Raw genomic sequence first — 16,568 nt, forward strand, 5'->3', positions numbered from 1 at the left:
GTTTTGTTACCCTTCCTCCATTCATTGCTGTATTTACCACTTACAATATTTTTTTCTTTTTCATTTTACATTTGGAAACAAGCAGACATGAGTAAAGGAATGGGGAAGTGAAGGACTGAGACAGCATCGTGAACTGAGGCACTTGTGCATCAGGACTCTCACGCTGACAACGTAAGAATCTAGGATCTTATTTCCTGTATTTCAGTCACCTACAGTGGGACTTTGGTAAGTTTGTTGGAGGTTTACTACCCTCTTGCACTATTCTTGGGGATTCTGCATGCGGTGTATCTTTCACAGATTAAGTTACTCTGTAGGAAATGTATGTGGGTATGAAGCTCAAGTTCTATAGCTGATACAAGGATAATTACAATGTAATATCCTCATGATGAAAGATGTCTCAGTCTGCTGTTTGTGGGTTTCTGAAAAAGAGGCCACAACCCATCAAAAGCAGACTAGAGCAACCGTATTATCAGTTTGCAAAAGTGAAAGCGCGAGGGCTCACCAGATTTGCAGGTACTCTATTGAAGTTGTAAGACTAATTGTGTGAATAAGAAAAGATATATCTGGCCCAATTGTATTTCAGTCTATGTTAGAAGAGTATTCTATCCGTGAAAACATAAATGCTCCCTGCTTCATTGCTGTAATAGTGGTTCTATTCCCAACATGTATCAGCATGAGCTCAGATAGGTTACTTGAGAAGAATTATTAAGAAAAAAAGCCTCCATTCAGCTCTGCTAGCTGTAATGAGTTTGTATTTGTCAAATGGCTTTATAGTTAAATGAAAAGTTAATGATAAACAACCTTTCCAAACGGATGGATACACCATCCATGTGCTGGGTGTGACATCCATCTTCAGTGTATAATGGTTTGGGAGGTAATCTGTGTGCATGAGAAAATGAATATACTATTTCATTGTTAAAATGTACTACTGCAATGAAGAGGAAATATAAAACCACTTAAAATGATTCTTTACTTGTGAAAAGCTAACTTTTTTTTTTGTTTTAAAATGTTTTTACTTGAACGCTATCAACTACTTAGGCTTAAGGATAAGTTCTTAAGAATTAAGCCTTACACGACGTTTAAACTTGCAAAAACATTACTGGTCATTTTGCATTAAGTAGACCACTGCTAAAAAGCTTAACTACAATCCAGCTTGTATTGTATCCTGAGGAAAATAGAGGAAAGGCAGTATCCCTAAATGCTGCATACCAGTGACAAATACAGGAAGGAACGTCCTTTGAAATCAGCCTCTCTCCCTCTACCCTTGTCTTATTTTGCAGTTCACTCCCCTTCCCTCATTTGTGAAGATACTGTGTTGGGACTATTCCCAAATTCCTGCAGCCCAAGTGAGTTTCCAAACCATAATTCCTAATTCCTACCTCTTCTCTCAGACACCTGCACAGGTAACCTTGTACCCCATATTCCAAGAAAGCTGGCTCTTGCTTCCTCTGCTAACCGATTTGAGATGTTTGATCTAAATTTTGTTTTACACATACACAGAAGGAAACCAAATGTGAAGATAATAAATATCTCTAACTTTCCATCCTTTAAAGATCAGGTACCTTCTACCTTCAGAAACAAAAGAATCATGTCTTGGTGACTAACACAGACCGTGCGTTTGCACAGTGTTTTTCCATTTGCTAAATACAAACAATAAAAACTACAGTAAAGAAGGTTCTCCAGTATTTATATTATGGAGTGAAAGTGCTCCTCGTGGCATTAAATGATAGCGTTGCATGCATTCCACATAGATTATCTGCAAGCTTATATACCTGTTATATATATAAACCTAATGCCGACAGCCATAATAGTTTGTATGAGTAGGAGACGCTGTGCTTACTGAACCACAGTCATGAAACTAAAAACGAAATTATATTTCCTCCATCATAATACCGAAGTCTGTGTATAATATTCTGAAAGAACAAGCACACAGTAATACCTAGGTTAATGCTGGGTACCACACTTTATTGCTCAATGCTATCAAAAAGCTGCATCTTCGGATTCTTTATTGAAACATATTGCATTACTTAAATTGTCATGACAGAGACAAAACTGTTCAATTTCAGATTTTTCTAGCACCTCAGTTTTTATGAAATTGCAGATTTCTTTTCTAATAGAAGTATAATTTATTTGATGATTAAATTCCAATAAAGGAGTTGTTCAGTCCTGATTTTTTTAAAAAACACGTTTAGGAGTGGAAGTTCTGAGCACTGATAGGAGCATCCTCCTTTGTTCTGACTCACACCCTGGACTAGAAGAAAGAGATGTTTTGTCTATTCCACTATTTCATCATATACCACTGTATAATGCCCAGCATAAATAATGCCTGCATGTAATGCTAAAAATCTGTGTGCTTTAGTAGAGGTGAATTTAATATAAACTGCTTAAAACTGCACAGGTATCTCACTTGCTGCTCATCATCTGTAATTGGTAACTTGTGTGATGTATTTAAAGTCAACTCTGCTTTAATCACCAGTGGATTATCCAGAGTGTGTCTTAACCAGAAACAGATACAGAAGTGCTCATGTAGAAACTACATGTGCAAAGATCGGGCCATTTGAGCCTTGAGCTTGCTTCAGACTGTACACACTCTACACCTGTGTCCACGTCAGCCCCCCACCCCCAAGTCATTCCTGATGAATGGAAAACAGGCATTTTCACAGATCTGCCTTCTGGGATTCACTTTCATGAAACCACAGCTCAGACTGGGAACTCAGATCCCAGATTTTATGTCCACACGATGAGTCACGAGCTCTCAGGGCTCAGGTTTTAAGTGCTGTCCCCTGGCTGGGCCTTGAATGCAACATCTCAGCTTTGGCGTTAAGTAACGAGTTTCACCTGTGGATGAAGAACAAACAGAGGCATTTTATGGAGTTCAGATGGAAGTGCCTATAAGGAGTCTGCTGGATCCCAGTGGGGCTTATTAGGGCTTGTTAGCTTGTGTTAAATTACTGCTTCCTATTAAAAAATACCCCAACAAAACACCTGCCGTAGCTCTGGCAGGTTACAGGACCTGCAGCTCAGAGCTGTCACTTCACACCAGCCAGCCCCTGCCTTCCCCACAGGGCCCTGCCTGCCCTTCCCCTACACGGAACCCCATTCCTCTCGGCCCTTCGCAGCCCTCCCCGAAGCTCGTCGCCCTGAGGCCGGGGCCGCCCCGGGGCACCCTGCCCAACCCCTCTCCTCCCCTGCGGAGGGGTGGGCGCCGCGGGGCCGCGACGAGCTTCCGCCCGGGGAGCCGGGCAGGGCGGAGACAAGGGCCGGCGGGAGGGCACGCGACGCGGCTAAGATGGCGGCTCCCTTGGCCGGGCAAGCGGGGGCTTTGCTGCGGAACCTGGCCTTGAGATCCGCTTGCCTGCGGGGCAGCTTCCCGGTGAGTGAGCCCTGCCCCGGCCGCCGCGTCCCGCTGGCTCTGCTGGTGGCCCAGGTGCTGAGGGAGGGCGGCGGGTGGCGCACCTGGCGCTCCGGGGAGCCTCTCCGGGGGCGCCGCTCTGTTCCCCGTCCCCCAGACCGCCGCTTTCCGTCCCCGGCCCCCGCAGCCTCCCCCTGTGCGCGCCCGTTGGAGGGACACCTCTTGCTTTCCGCCTTGGGGAGCTCGGGCTGCTGCTCAGGGTTCGTCGCCTGGAGGATGCGTTGAGCCTGAGCCGCGCAGCGGGTGGTCCTCGCTCTACCGGGGCCGAGGGCTGGTACCGACGCTCCGGCCCCGTTCAGCCGCTTGCAGGGCTGACCCGGCCAGGCGTGACCTGAAGCACCGGCCCTCAGACCTTCCTAGCCCCTGAAACCAGAAGCGCTTGGCGTTACTCAGAGCAGCAGTAGGTGGTACCTTGCACGAGGTGCTGCTGCCCTTTACCGAGGCGCGTCTCGGGTGGCAGCGTGGGGTTGGCATCGTGCGGGGCCCCGAGGCCCGAGCAGGGCGAGGGGGATGCCCCGTTACGCTCAGCCGGCCGTGGCTCTGGCTCCCCGGGGACCTTGAGCCTAGGGAGCGATGGGAAAGAGTCAGCGGGCCTCCTTGAAGGGCTGGTACTCAGGAGCTCTCCTGGGGTGTAGCACGAGTTCTTTCTTCACCTCGACAGCAGAAATGCTGTGGTAGAACAAGTTCGTACATTTCAGGCAGCTCTGGTGCCTTTGGCAGTCAGTCTCTTTATTTTGGCTTTTTATCAGCTCAACAGCTGTCTGGGAATTTACCTTGGGCCATGCTTGTGAGCATAAGTGTTTTCCCAGAAGCAAAAGCCTCTGGAGTGAAAGAAACTTGTCTCTGGCCAATTCTGCTGTGCAGGTGCTGGTGCTGGGGATGCTCCTGTCTGCCGGTGCAGGGCCGTGTGGGACAGCTGTCGGGTGAAGTTTGGTGTTGGGGCTGAGTGTAACTGACATGGTGCTTCTGCTTTTGTGTGGTTTCTCTTTTAAACTTCAAGGAAGGTAGCCAGCTTGCTTGTCAATCTGAAATCTTTTGTGTCTGACTTTTCTTTTTTAATGGTGAGCGTAAGTGGCAATTTGGTGCAGTTGGTTAATTGATTTAGGGTATGTTCGTTGTACATACACACATATATGCACACAGGGAGAGAGGGTAAACGTGTGCATATGAACATATATTTATCTTTGTACACTCATACATATTCAAATCTGTTTGCATTGGTGAGCAAACCTGTCAGTCCCAACAGCATTCAGTACGCATGGGTTATGTGGCTGAAGATGTGTTCCTGCCATCATGGCTTACATGACTCTGCTCCTATGATAAGGAACTAGGAGCTAACTTCTTTCTTTCAGTGGGTGTCCCTACTGTAGGGCTCTGATCTGAAGGGCTTTTGTAGAGCTTGTGTATGGTGCTCTGCCTGGACTGTCACCTCAGAGTGAAGCATAGAAGGTGGTTTGAGCTCAGTTTCAAGCCCTGTCTGTCTGGCACTGCAGTGGGGATTTGAAGTGGGGGTGGAAATTCAGAGTTCGTGGTCCGTTCTGTCATCTGTTAACCCCCCTGAAATCGCTGGATCTCAGCTTGGAGTGTCAGGAGTATTCTTGGGATTTAAGGTGGCCAGATTTTAAGGAAAAAAGTAGAACTTGTGGTGTTGAACTTGTACTGTAAATCATGCTTTATTATTCAGTTCCTCAATTGTGACAGAAGCTGAGAGCATCTCCCAAGATCTGTGATTTCCAAGTACTTTTTTCAAGAACCACACCCATACAGTAAACCAACAACTCAACTTCTTAATTTCAAAGTAAGCCACTCTCCTGTAGAAAGCTTGTCATTTTTGCAGTGTTACATTATAGAAGCTCCATCGAACTAACCTCCAGGTGTTCCAATATCTCAGACTTTCAACTACCACTAAGTAGTTGAAATCATCGACCAGAGTCTGGATGTCTCTGCTTCCATGTATGATAAAGCATATGAGTGCAACAGAGTCCTTCCTTGGAAAGAGTTTTTTTCATGTGTATCATTTGCTACTTGGCTCAGAGCAGAAGTTACACTGTTACTTCTATTTATGTATTTACCACTCGCTAAACTCCTCCTCTTCTCCCAGCCTGTCATATGGCTCTTGTCACAGATAAGAGGCTTCCATAGGAGAAGTCTGGTATTTCCTCATTATATCCTTAAACACAGTTGGTTTGGTAACCCTGTTTGAGTAAATCCTTGGTGAGATTTAAACTCTTTCCTCGTAACCTTCATGACTTACTGCTGGGGTGGTGTTTGTATGCTTTGTGGCTGTTTCAAAGCTGGTGCTGATGCTCACAGCTGTGTTGAAACAAGCTTTTTGGGAAGTTCGGTTGCCCACTGTTGTCCTACCCTATGCACAAACATTTTTCTGTACAACTTCACTTTAAGGATGGAATAAACAGTGAAACATGAAAATGTTTTATTGTCCCTTTGCTTTCCCTTTAGCTCTTTACCTTTTTATAGCTGTTTAATATGTTTTGCTCTTTTAACTTTTTATATCGATAGATTCAGGTCTTTGTGCTTTTAGAGTTTAAATCTGACCAAGTGTTTCAAGAAGATAAAAGACAGATTTTTAGTTGTCTGCAGTGCATGTGGACAAGTGTATTTAGACCTGCTCTTAGTGGAGCAATATTTGTAAAGAGCTGTGACAAACGCTCCAGGGACCACTCGGCAGCAGAATTCAATCTCGCTGGCTAGCAACAAATAGGCTCCATTGAAGGCTGTTTATTTGAATGGGAGTTGGATTGGGCCCTTTGGGAAAATGCTGTGTTTTCAAAATAGCTTCAGATGCAGTGGATTTCAGCGATGAATATAAATAAGGAACAATTAAATCAGAATCATAAAAACAAATTAATGCTTAAGGTAACTCTCTGGTTTCCCAGTACAGTGAGCAGATTGGCCGGTGCAGTATGCAGCTCCATCCTGGTCTTCAGTCCTGATCCAGCATTTCCAAATTTTACACATATTGAAAACATTAATAAAGGGGGGAAAAGAAGATAAGATTGAACAACATTCCTGTTATGAAATCTGCTGAGTGCTATCTATGTTAAAAACAGGGAATGATGCAAGGTTGCTCACTGCAGATGCCTTCAATTCCAAGGCTTGAATACCTGTAAAGCCTCATTAATGCTGAACAGAGAAAGTGCTGTCTTTGTTAAGAAGCTATCAGCTGTGAGTTTAATGATCTTCCATGCAACAGAAAACATTACTGAAAACAACATTCAATTTATAACTTCAGAAGCTACTTCAGTGCTGAATTCTTACTTTGTTCTTGGCTTTGTGTAAAGTTCTTGAAAGTTTTTCGAAGGTTTGGACTGTTTCCCTATTTGGCTTTTCCCAGTTGACAGTTTTGCTGTAATTTGTGAAGTTTTACACTTAAAGGCAGACAATACCTGAGCCTACAGCCTTTCACAAATAGTTCTTCCTATAGGTACCAAAACAAAATGATTGCAAAGCCCTCTTCAACTCTAGACAAAACTGAAGTGCCAAAAGAGACTTGGTGTTTGGCTCATTCTTCCCTGGCAATTCCATTAAACACACGGGTACCAAAGTTTGTTTTACATAAATGAGGAAAATGGAAACATAAATATAACCCTAGACTGACTTTTGGGGTTTTGTTTTTTTTAAAGTACTTTTCAAGTACTTTATGCTGATGTGACCTCTGCCTTAGGAGCAGTCTGGCTCTGGCACCGATATTTACAGCTTTGCCTTGAAAAGCTGTGCTTTGCTGCAGTTAGTTACCTTTCCTTGTACTTCGTGTAGGTGTAATCAGGGGATAGGGCTAATTAGATAAGTAGAGACAGCCTTCATGGATATGACATTAAGTTGAGAATTAACTGGAACACCTGTGGTCCTAAACCTGGCAGTGGATCAGTAAACCCTCCCTCTCTGCCCTCCGTCTGAATTCCCAGCCAGTTTACCCAAAGAGATTCTGTACTTTGCTTGGGTATGTTTAGAATTCATTTAAGTTTTTGCTGTGAAGCAAGTATTTTTTTCATTGATATGCCTCTTGAGGTATCAGTTGAAAGTGTCAGAAGACATACTCTGTTTTCTTTACAGGTATCTGAGTAGGTTTTTTGTTTGTTTCCTCCTGTTTTTCTCTGGAACGTTGTCGGTGTGTGCAGTGATTCTGTTTATTTATAAACTTGTATTTGGTCTTTCTGGCTGATGACTGCCAGCAAGAATGTGTGAAGATGTTGGGATTCTTTTGGGAATACAGAGAGGTGAGGTGAGTGTTTATAAAACACTTGGGGTTTGGTTGTTTCTTAGAAGTAGATTGTTTTCCCACTATATTTTCCCCTCTCTTGTTTGGAAGCAAAAAATTAGGAATGTATTCATTTCATGCTTAGAGGTATGATTCTCCATCTCACTGACAGGATTACTTAACCCTGACTGATGCACTTTTTTTTGTGGCTGTTGACCACAACTGTAGCAAGTGGCTCAGCTCGTGATTGCCTGGGCAATCCAATTTTTCTGTGCATGTTTGAGACTCTAATCTGCAGCTTTGAGTATATACCCCAAAGGATTTTCTCCAGAAAATGTTCTCCTTTAATGCTTGCTGCTGAGAATGCCAGTTTCTAGCCATGTATGACTCGTTTAGCTGTATACTCGTCTCTTCCCTGCTCCATGGCATGTTAATAAAACACAGGACACAGAAGTCATGTTATCTGTGCAACTGATTATGACAGTAACTAAATGTTGTTCCATAATTAAGAGTTGGCTATAGATCTTAATTTAACTAGATAACACAGCAGGAGTAGGCATGAAACAAAGAGATGGGAAGTTCTCCATTGTGAAAATTCCTTACTAGAAGGAGTTATGCTGTGCTGTTGAACAGATGCTGCTTAAGTCTGTGTTGCATGGATGATACTTAAAACTGATTCTAAACTGTAGCCTGAAGCCCTCCTTTAATATGGGAATAGAAATATGAAAATAAGAACCTGAGATTGGTGGGGGTTTTGTGTTGGTTATTTTGTTTGTGACATCACCACGATGATGATCTTGTGTAATGTGTGGCTGAATATTGGCTGAAGAAATTGAAAATAGCTAGCACACTTGTTTATTGAACCACTTTTTAAAATCCTGAGCCAACATTTGATACACAAATTTGATACACAAAATATATTCAGTAAATACAGTTTTTGAGCTTCACTTTTTCTGTTTTGTTTGTTTAAAAGGTGCTGGTTTGTTGAACAGATTTACCCATGAGCTTCCTGGTTTCTGTCTCTCTCTTTCTGCTTGTTCATAGGCTTCCTGAACTGCTAGAATGTATCCTGAACTTGAATTACCTTTTGCTTTATTTCTGTGCTGAGCTGATAGTGCATAAGTTTAGAAGCCAAACTCATAAAGCTCTAGGAACTATCCCTGCTGGGTATGCGTGTGGCTTGGGCTGTTTCACCCAAAGGCTGTTTCACTTAGAATCACCTGGCAAATATTTTGTGAGTGATACATTGTTATTCCTTTGAGTTTATTTACCTCGCACCTTGGTAGTACTCAGTGGAAGATCAATTTCAGTCCACCCTGTTTGTCTTTTAATTTGTGCAGTAGTGCTTTATTGATTGGCCCCAGAGAGCAAAGTAGTTTAAACTTGCCTCTATCATTTGTATCTTTGTATAATTAATGGTTTGGATTTTAGTTTTCTGCTTTTCATAATAAAAAGGTATAGATTTGTGTTGCCTACAAGTGAAGGATCAAAGGTTAGGTGCCTGTCCTTATCAGCTAAATTACTTTGTACAAGAGGCATTATGTATGTTGCAAGTTAGCAGTGTGCTTTCTGCATCTGTAGAGTGAAGATGTGGCTGTATGCAAAGGCTTTTTAACTGAATCAAATGGGTGGTTTGTCGTGAGGGAAGTGGAAAAGGTTAAATACTGACATTCAGGATTCAATGGGCAGTAATTTGCTTTGAAATTAAAGGTTTGTTTTTCTTTAATGATTAAGGTGGATGAGTATCACATGCCTGGAAACGGGTAGGTATTTTGAGAGCATCAGTAGCAGCTGCTTTAAACATTCGTATGGTGAGCATTTCAAATACTTCTGGAGCAATAAGCAAACTCATGGGAGCAATAGCTGGGAAAGATGAAAAATGGCAAGGTGGCACAGGAGTAGATAGACTCTGAGGAATAGAAGTGATGAGCAATAGTCTCAATTTGTGTCAGGAGAGAGAACGGCTTTTACTGTAGTTACTTTACCTTTGCTGTCTAACTCTTGTTCACTTCTTTGAGATGAAAAAGTTTTGTGGGAGTTGTCAGGAATGGAGAATTAAGGGAGATTTTGTTATTATATTTGGTAGGTTTGCTTATTTTAAGAGTTTTGACTAAAAGATATGAAGCTGCAAATTAAAAATGGACACAAATTAATAGTGGAAAAGCTGAGCGTTCTTTTGAGGTCTTACTCTGAGGGATTTGTGGAGAAAATAACAGTTTAATTTGTATCTGCTAATTTAGTGTCAGCCAAGAAAGCAGTTACTCCCTTGCGGGAGGGGGAAGTTGCTTACACACAAAATTGGTATAAAAGTGTCTGAGAAATTCCAGAGATTTTATGTGCAAGTTATGGGTAACAATGACTGGTAAAGGATAGATAGCTATTTATGAAAAAGAGATGAAAGCACTATTAAAAATATCAGAAAGCTTTTTATTGTCAACAGATTGTTTGCTTAGTGTTTTAAGGTCTGAAAATGGCAAAAGAAATTTATTTTTCCTTAAATTTGGTAACTTCAACTCTGCCACTCCAGACACACTGGAGATGGTGAATCTATTTAACTGAATTCTTTCATGCAGAGTTTCAGTCTGGATTTGTTTTTCAGTTAAATGGCTTAGGTTAAAATAGTCGAAAGTAATGCCATAAATATCAGGAATAGAGGAACTGATATTTAGAACTTACTTTAGTCATGGTGTGAGTCAACAATGGGAGATACTACTGGTCCTCACAAGTACAAGCAAGGAAGAACCGATTGGGGATGGGAAGATCGGGCCAGGCTGGATTTATGAAGGAGACATGCTTGGCCAAGCTGTCAGCCTTCTCTCTGGTTGAAATGACTGGCTTTAGAGTTGTGGGAAGAACAGTGGATGTTGTTTGCTTTGGTGGATGTTGTTTTCAATTGTTTATTACAGGAGGGGCTGTAATAAGGTGCATAAGATGTCTGTTTGGGGTTTTTTCTGTGTCCTTCCAGTTACGACTTCTCTGTCCAGCCCTAATACAGAGGTTATTTTGGCCAGTCCATTTTCACAATCTTCTAGCTGCCTGATAGTCTATCCAAGGTGATGGAAATGTAGCAGAGGTGTCAGTCTGTCAGATGGGGAAGTGAGGATTTTGGAGTTCTCTGTGGTCTTGCAAACCTTTACAGATTAGAGATTGTAATGTCTGGTCATTTTTCAGTATTTTCTTCCACTGGTGCAGAGATGTCTCATCTCATACCACATTGCTAGCATCTGTTAAGAGTGGAATAAACCAAGATTTTATGATGAAAGAGCAAAATATGTGTCTTTAAGTCCCTGACCTGGGTAATATATCTTACTTCTTCGATGGGCACATAGACATTCTGAAAAAACAGCTGTCAAAGCCCACTGTCTAGGATAATTTTTAGACCATTCCTATAGCAGTGGGAGATAAGAGGTGGAGATGGGATGTCTTCCTGTTTGCTGCAGAGGAGCCCAGGGCTGGGAGAAGCACTTGAAGTTCCTGACTATGCAGAGCTGGCACTTACCACCTCACACCGGAGGTTGGCTGGAGGGTTTCTGGCTGGTTACAGGCTGGGCTTCTGCCAGTGACTGGAGGCTTGGCTCATTACTTTGCTGTCTCTTTTTGGGTTGGCACTGGCTTTGCTGGTGACCTCTGTCACTTAGTGCCTGATTAATGCTATCAGCTGGCAGGTAGGCAGTGTTTTTAAAGCACTACTCGATGAATCCTTCTGATGAAGGATTGCTCTCCCCTATTCCCTTTGCTCGCTGATTACCTTTCACTGTACACCCAGGTTCCACGTGTCTGCAAGCCTCAATCATTCCAAATGGCTGAGCGCAGACAGTGAGTGTGCCAGCGTTTCCAGGAAGCAGGAAATCAGATTGCTTTGTTTTAGGGATGACTTGAAATCGACTTTTTATTTGCCTGGGATGATTGATCGGTGGTGGTGGAAATGTAGAAATCCACTTCGAGGTCAGAGTCTTTGATGATGAAGAGATGCTGCTGCTCATAGTGTCCCTAGGCTTGCTTTGAGGTTTGAGGGTGGCAGCAGGGTGAATTTCCAGTGTGAATAATGGAGAAATATTAATGAAGAAGTGACCTGCAAAGGAAAGAATGTTCATAACTTTTGGCTTCTATTAATAGCATACTTTCATTGATTATTCTGTAGCAGGTTCTGGTTTCTCCCCAACTCTGCCCATGCAGCTGGAAGGCTGTCTTCCTCCTGTTTGTTCCTTTCATCTTGCTTTGTATCAGTCTAAGTAATATGGTCTAATTAAAAACAAGATTTATTAACAATAAGAGGTGTGAAGCACTTGGATTCAAACATAAATTGTGTAACAGTCATTTTTTTTCTCTGGTGCTTCCAGGATAGAAACTGTTCCAGTCAGTTCTGCACTAGTTTGGTAAACTATGACTTAGGCAAGCAGTAGAATTGTTTCTGTAGATACTTTTCTATATTTCTTTTATTCTACCACTGTGGGCATTTGCATCTTTATTGCTTGGGAGTGCTGTGCTGCTTAGTGCTCGAAGTCATAATCTTCTGTGATGACATAATTAGGTAGCATGGAAATTATCATGATTTAAACTTCAAGTATTAAAGAGCTGGAACAAAAAACTGTGATTATGTTTCATATTTCCTTCTCTGTGATAAGAAATGGAGCTCAAACTGTCTAAATTGGCATTTTATTGGTGTTTTTCTTAAAATACCAGTGACTCCTAACACTTGAAAAAAATATTCTTCCTGAGTGTGGTAGGCGTGAAATGTTTCTTTGATTGATATCATTGAGGCAGGAATTCAGTAACATTTCTGATAAGCCCATTGACCATGCTTTGAGTTTTCTAATGATTCAGGAGGCTTAATTAGGGTGAAGTGTACAAAAAAATTGATAATGGGGATGCTCTGAAAAGCATACTTCTTATATCTCATGGTTGGTGGTAAAAGTTTTAGAATTATTTATTTTGCTGGTTCTATTTCATATTTAAAGCTAAACACTTTATGAGAACAAAAATATTAAATTTTCCCTCAAGGTATTTAAAATAAAAAGAATATTTCTGATTTATAGGGACAAGGATGGCTCATTTCACTTTTTGATTATGTAGTACGTATCACCAATGATGATCTTTCTTTTGCAAAGGCAGGGAAAGTATTACGGTGTTTTCTGCAACTGATTATGTAGTTGTGTATGGTAGTGAGGTTTTTTTTTTCATCAGATACTTCAAAGCCCTTACTTTTTAGGTCAGGAAAGTATACTTTTCTGAAAGCTTTGATGTTTTAAACAAGCAAAATGAGCATAATTTCACAAAAATTAATTACTAATGCAAAGCAGAGCTACTGATGGCTAGCACATTGACAGAAGCAGAAATTGAATCTATGAATTCATATTCTTATTCCCTTTTACCCAAGCAAAAGCTCTCAAAATTGATTCCAGAAGTATAAAGCTTCTGTAGACACTCTTGCTTCTTGGGTACCTGTGGATGTACAATAAATATCTTTAATACTCTTGTTCTGCTGAAGTTTGGTTAAAGAATACAAGACAGAAATGACCGGCAAATGTTTTTTGAAGTAAGTGAGGAGGGTGGTGTTTGCGTATTTGAGTGGACTTAGAGCTTTGCATTTGGGACAGGTTACTTTTCTTGTTGACATCCTCTTTAAGTGACTGTTGGGATGTTGGTCAAACCAGAAAGTTTTCACCTAATCTCATCGAATAAGCAGCCTGCCATGTTTCAGCTGGGTTTTCAGAAGTCTTGAAGGATTCACTGCTCAGGATTCATTGCTCAGGTGAATATTGGTGGGATTGGTGTGTGCTCAGCTCAGTCAGCCTTTAAATGTGAAGCACAACGCATCAGAACTTCTGACTGTCAAAACTGTGCTGTCACTTAATTTGCAGCAGTTTCTATTTTGGTGTTGGCATGTACATAGAGGCCTCCATATTCCCCTGGGTGGAGGGGCAGGATGCAGGTTGTCAGGGATTTGGTGGTGTCCTGCTTAATTTGGAGGTCAGTCTGTAGCAGACTGAAGCAATTGCTGAAGAATAGGCTGGCAAGGTATGGGGAATAGAGGAGTAAGGCCAAGGCTTCTGTTCAGGGGGATGTTCTTTGCACCATGACCTCTTCTACTGTTGAGGACTGCGGTCCTCACAAAAATGTATCTGCAGACACCCAGAAAGATCATCTGGGGGGAGCTGCTGGGATCTGCCTTGTCGTGAACAAGGATATGGGCTCAGATTCTGGTTTTCTGAGATAAGAAGAATGAGGATGACAGAAGGAGCTCAAGTCTGACCCCGTGCATGTCTCTCCTAGATTACAATGGAGCATGGTGGGTAGGGGAATGTATTTACAAAATAGCTGTCAAAATACGTGTGTGTAAGCAAGCTGTAAAGAAGTTTGTAATCATTATTGGAGACTTTAAATCTGCAATGAGTGAGGGCCTGGCTTCAAGTTCATTCTTGTCCCTGCTTCCTTGCATGGGAAGTAAACAGAAGGATAAATCAAAAGCTGAGTTTATAAATGTGATTGAAAGGCACACTGCAACAGAATTGTGTAGTTTCTTTTTTTCTTTTTTTTTTTTTCTCTTGAGCTAATGACCCAAATGAGTTCTGTAGTGTAGGAACATCACACCACGCTGCATCATTTCTGGGGGAGTGCAGAGGTTAAGCTTGGGATCAATCAGTTTGCAATCAGACTGATTATAGAAGGACAAGGAGGAGTACAAGATAAAATCAGAAGAACATAGTAGGACAGAAAGTTATAGAGAGACACGTCTGGGAACCCTTGAAGTAAAAGGGCTTCTTGCAGTAGAAAGCCATCAGGTACATTCAGGAGTACTGTTGAGAGGCATTATGGCTTTGTTAAAATAGCAGTTCAGAGTTTTCAGCCCCTCTTCCACCTTGAGTACCTTTACAAAGAGACTGCCAAAGCTTAAATAAACCTTACCATTTTATCTACAGTACTGTGGAATACCCAAGAATAACCGAGATGCTTCTAAAACCTTTTGAGTTTTTCATGTGCATATTGCTATGGCTTAGGTAGAAGGGAAATGCTCCTGAACAGATACTTCCATTTTCTAATCCAATCTATGTGGCTTTGCAAATCTAATTTTCAGAGTTGTGAATAATATGTGAATGAGTTTTGTACTGTCTTTTGGAGTCCCCTTTTGTTTCTCTGGCACTTGTTAAAACTCACAAAATTATACTGTTTTGTGTTGGAGCCACTGTGGAAAGATTTAGAAGGTGGGTTTTAATGAAAGAAATAAATAAAGCCAAGAATGCCTCGACGGCATCTAGTCACTTCAGAACTGATGGACACACTTCTGATGTTCCTTTTCTCAGCCAAGGGATTCCACCATTGGAAGAAGAAAGAAAATGCTGAATCAAAAATCAAGAGGGATGTTGAAGCATCATTATATGCTTCCAAACAGAAGGTTCATCAATAAGTCCTTACAGATAAATAGATAGTTTTAGTGGCAGGGAAGGTTGGTTTAGATGTGGAAAAGGTAAATCCTCCATGAGTATTTTACATGAATTATTATGCAGTATTAATGAATTTTGAGGTAGTGGGTAGTGAATGAAATATTCAGTCGCCCAGTCATGATGGTACTTGAGTTTTAATCTTAAAAAGCTCTAATGTTTTTAGACTCAAATACCTTGCAAAGTTGACAGTGGGCGAGTTTTGGGGCGGTTCACTCACTTCACTGAGGAAATCATGGGAGAGCGAGGGAGTTTGATTCATGTCTTTACTTCAGGGTTAAATCCAGTAGGCTTATTTCTTACATTAAATCATTCACTCTCCCAGGTTAATTTTAACATTCAGGGTAGGCTGCTCAGGTTGAGACAAAACCTGTTTGTTTTCTGAATAGTTTCTGCAGGATCTTGCTACTTTGAACTGTCCTGTATTACACATAAATGTCAGACCTTACTCTGACTGGAAGTGCACCCTGCTGCAGTCACTTGTGTTTGGTTTTGTGTTTTCCCCTTAAAAAGCAGAAGTGTAGCTTCTATGGCCTTATGTAGAGAGTGCTCTATAGGTCTTTATTTGATATCAATTGCTGTTCATATCTGCGCTATTATTGAAATAAAACTCCTTTGGCAAGACCTGAAATTTGAAGGAGAAAGTAATATTGTTTCTCATTTAAACTGTGTATGAATAAATAAATGATTGCAAATTGACAGATATTGCTTGTAGTGATTCTTCAGAGTGAAAAAACAATTTATATTTCCTTTTTAATTTAGAAACTTAAAATTCTTAAGCGATAAAAAGAGAAACTAGACACGGCCCCAGCACAAGGAGGAATTACGAGTTGGAAGTTTAAGAGCTGCTTTGGTTTTCAGGGCCATGATGCACTGCACTGAACCTGCAGATGGACAATCTTTTAGTACGCTGTTCCTGTGGATGGGCTAGAATTTATTAGTAACAGTATCAGAAAGGTTCAGTAGGTGGTGAGGTCGTGTGGAAAATACAGTGTCCCATGTTCTTCAGTGTCCCTTATCTGAGTCCTCCTACCTGTCCGTGTGAGCTCGGTAGGGCTGGTGTGCCATCTCAGGCATGGTTTCTCCATCAGTCTCTACCTGTTAGAGCAGATGTATGTTAACACAAACCTCATTCAGCATGTGCCTCTGCAAGGGTTTAGAAAGCTCTGGCCCTTGCATGGGCACATTCACTCACCTGTGTTCATTCAGACTGGTCGGAAGCGCCGTCTGGGTGTCACTTCCCACGCCTGTAGACCTGAAGTTCTCTGCTGCAGTAGTAGGTTTTTAGGTCTGTACATGTGAAAATGTGTCTTTTTCAGAGAGCTCATCCTGAGGATTCAATCCCCACCAGGCATTTATTATTCCTTTAAATAGTGTACAACATGTCCTGGTTTAATTTGCTTTGAAACAATTCACCCGTACTTTATAATGCCGTATGGAAGTCATCAATACTGCCTGTGTATCTGTCTAATAAGAGTTCTGTAAATTAGCATAATCA

At 41.6% G+C, this 16,568-nt stretch overlaps 1 protein-coding gene across 1 annotated transcript in view; it reads left to right on the forward strand.

The window, feature by feature from the left end:
* Positions 1-3,270: 3,270 nt before the first annotated feature.
* Positions 3,271-16,568, forward strand: part of SUCLG2 (succinate-CoA ligase GDP-forming subunit beta) — a 125,378-nt gene continuing 112,080 nt past the window's right edge. The window contains exon 1 of the mRNA XM_084269811.1: positions 3,271-3,373. Coding sequence (XP_084125937.1) covers positions 3,290-3,373 — 84 coding nt within the window. The 5' untranslated portion in view covers positions 3,271-3,289. The remainder of the gene's footprint in view (positions 3,374-16,568) is intronic.

The sequence above is a fragment of the Gallinula chloropus genome (assembly GCF_964237585.1).
Source record: "Gallinula chloropus genome assembly, chromosome: 12".
Classification (NCBI taxonomy): domain Eukaryota; kingdom Metazoa; phylum Chordata; class Aves; order Gruiformes; family Rallidae; genus Gallinula; species Gallinula chloropus.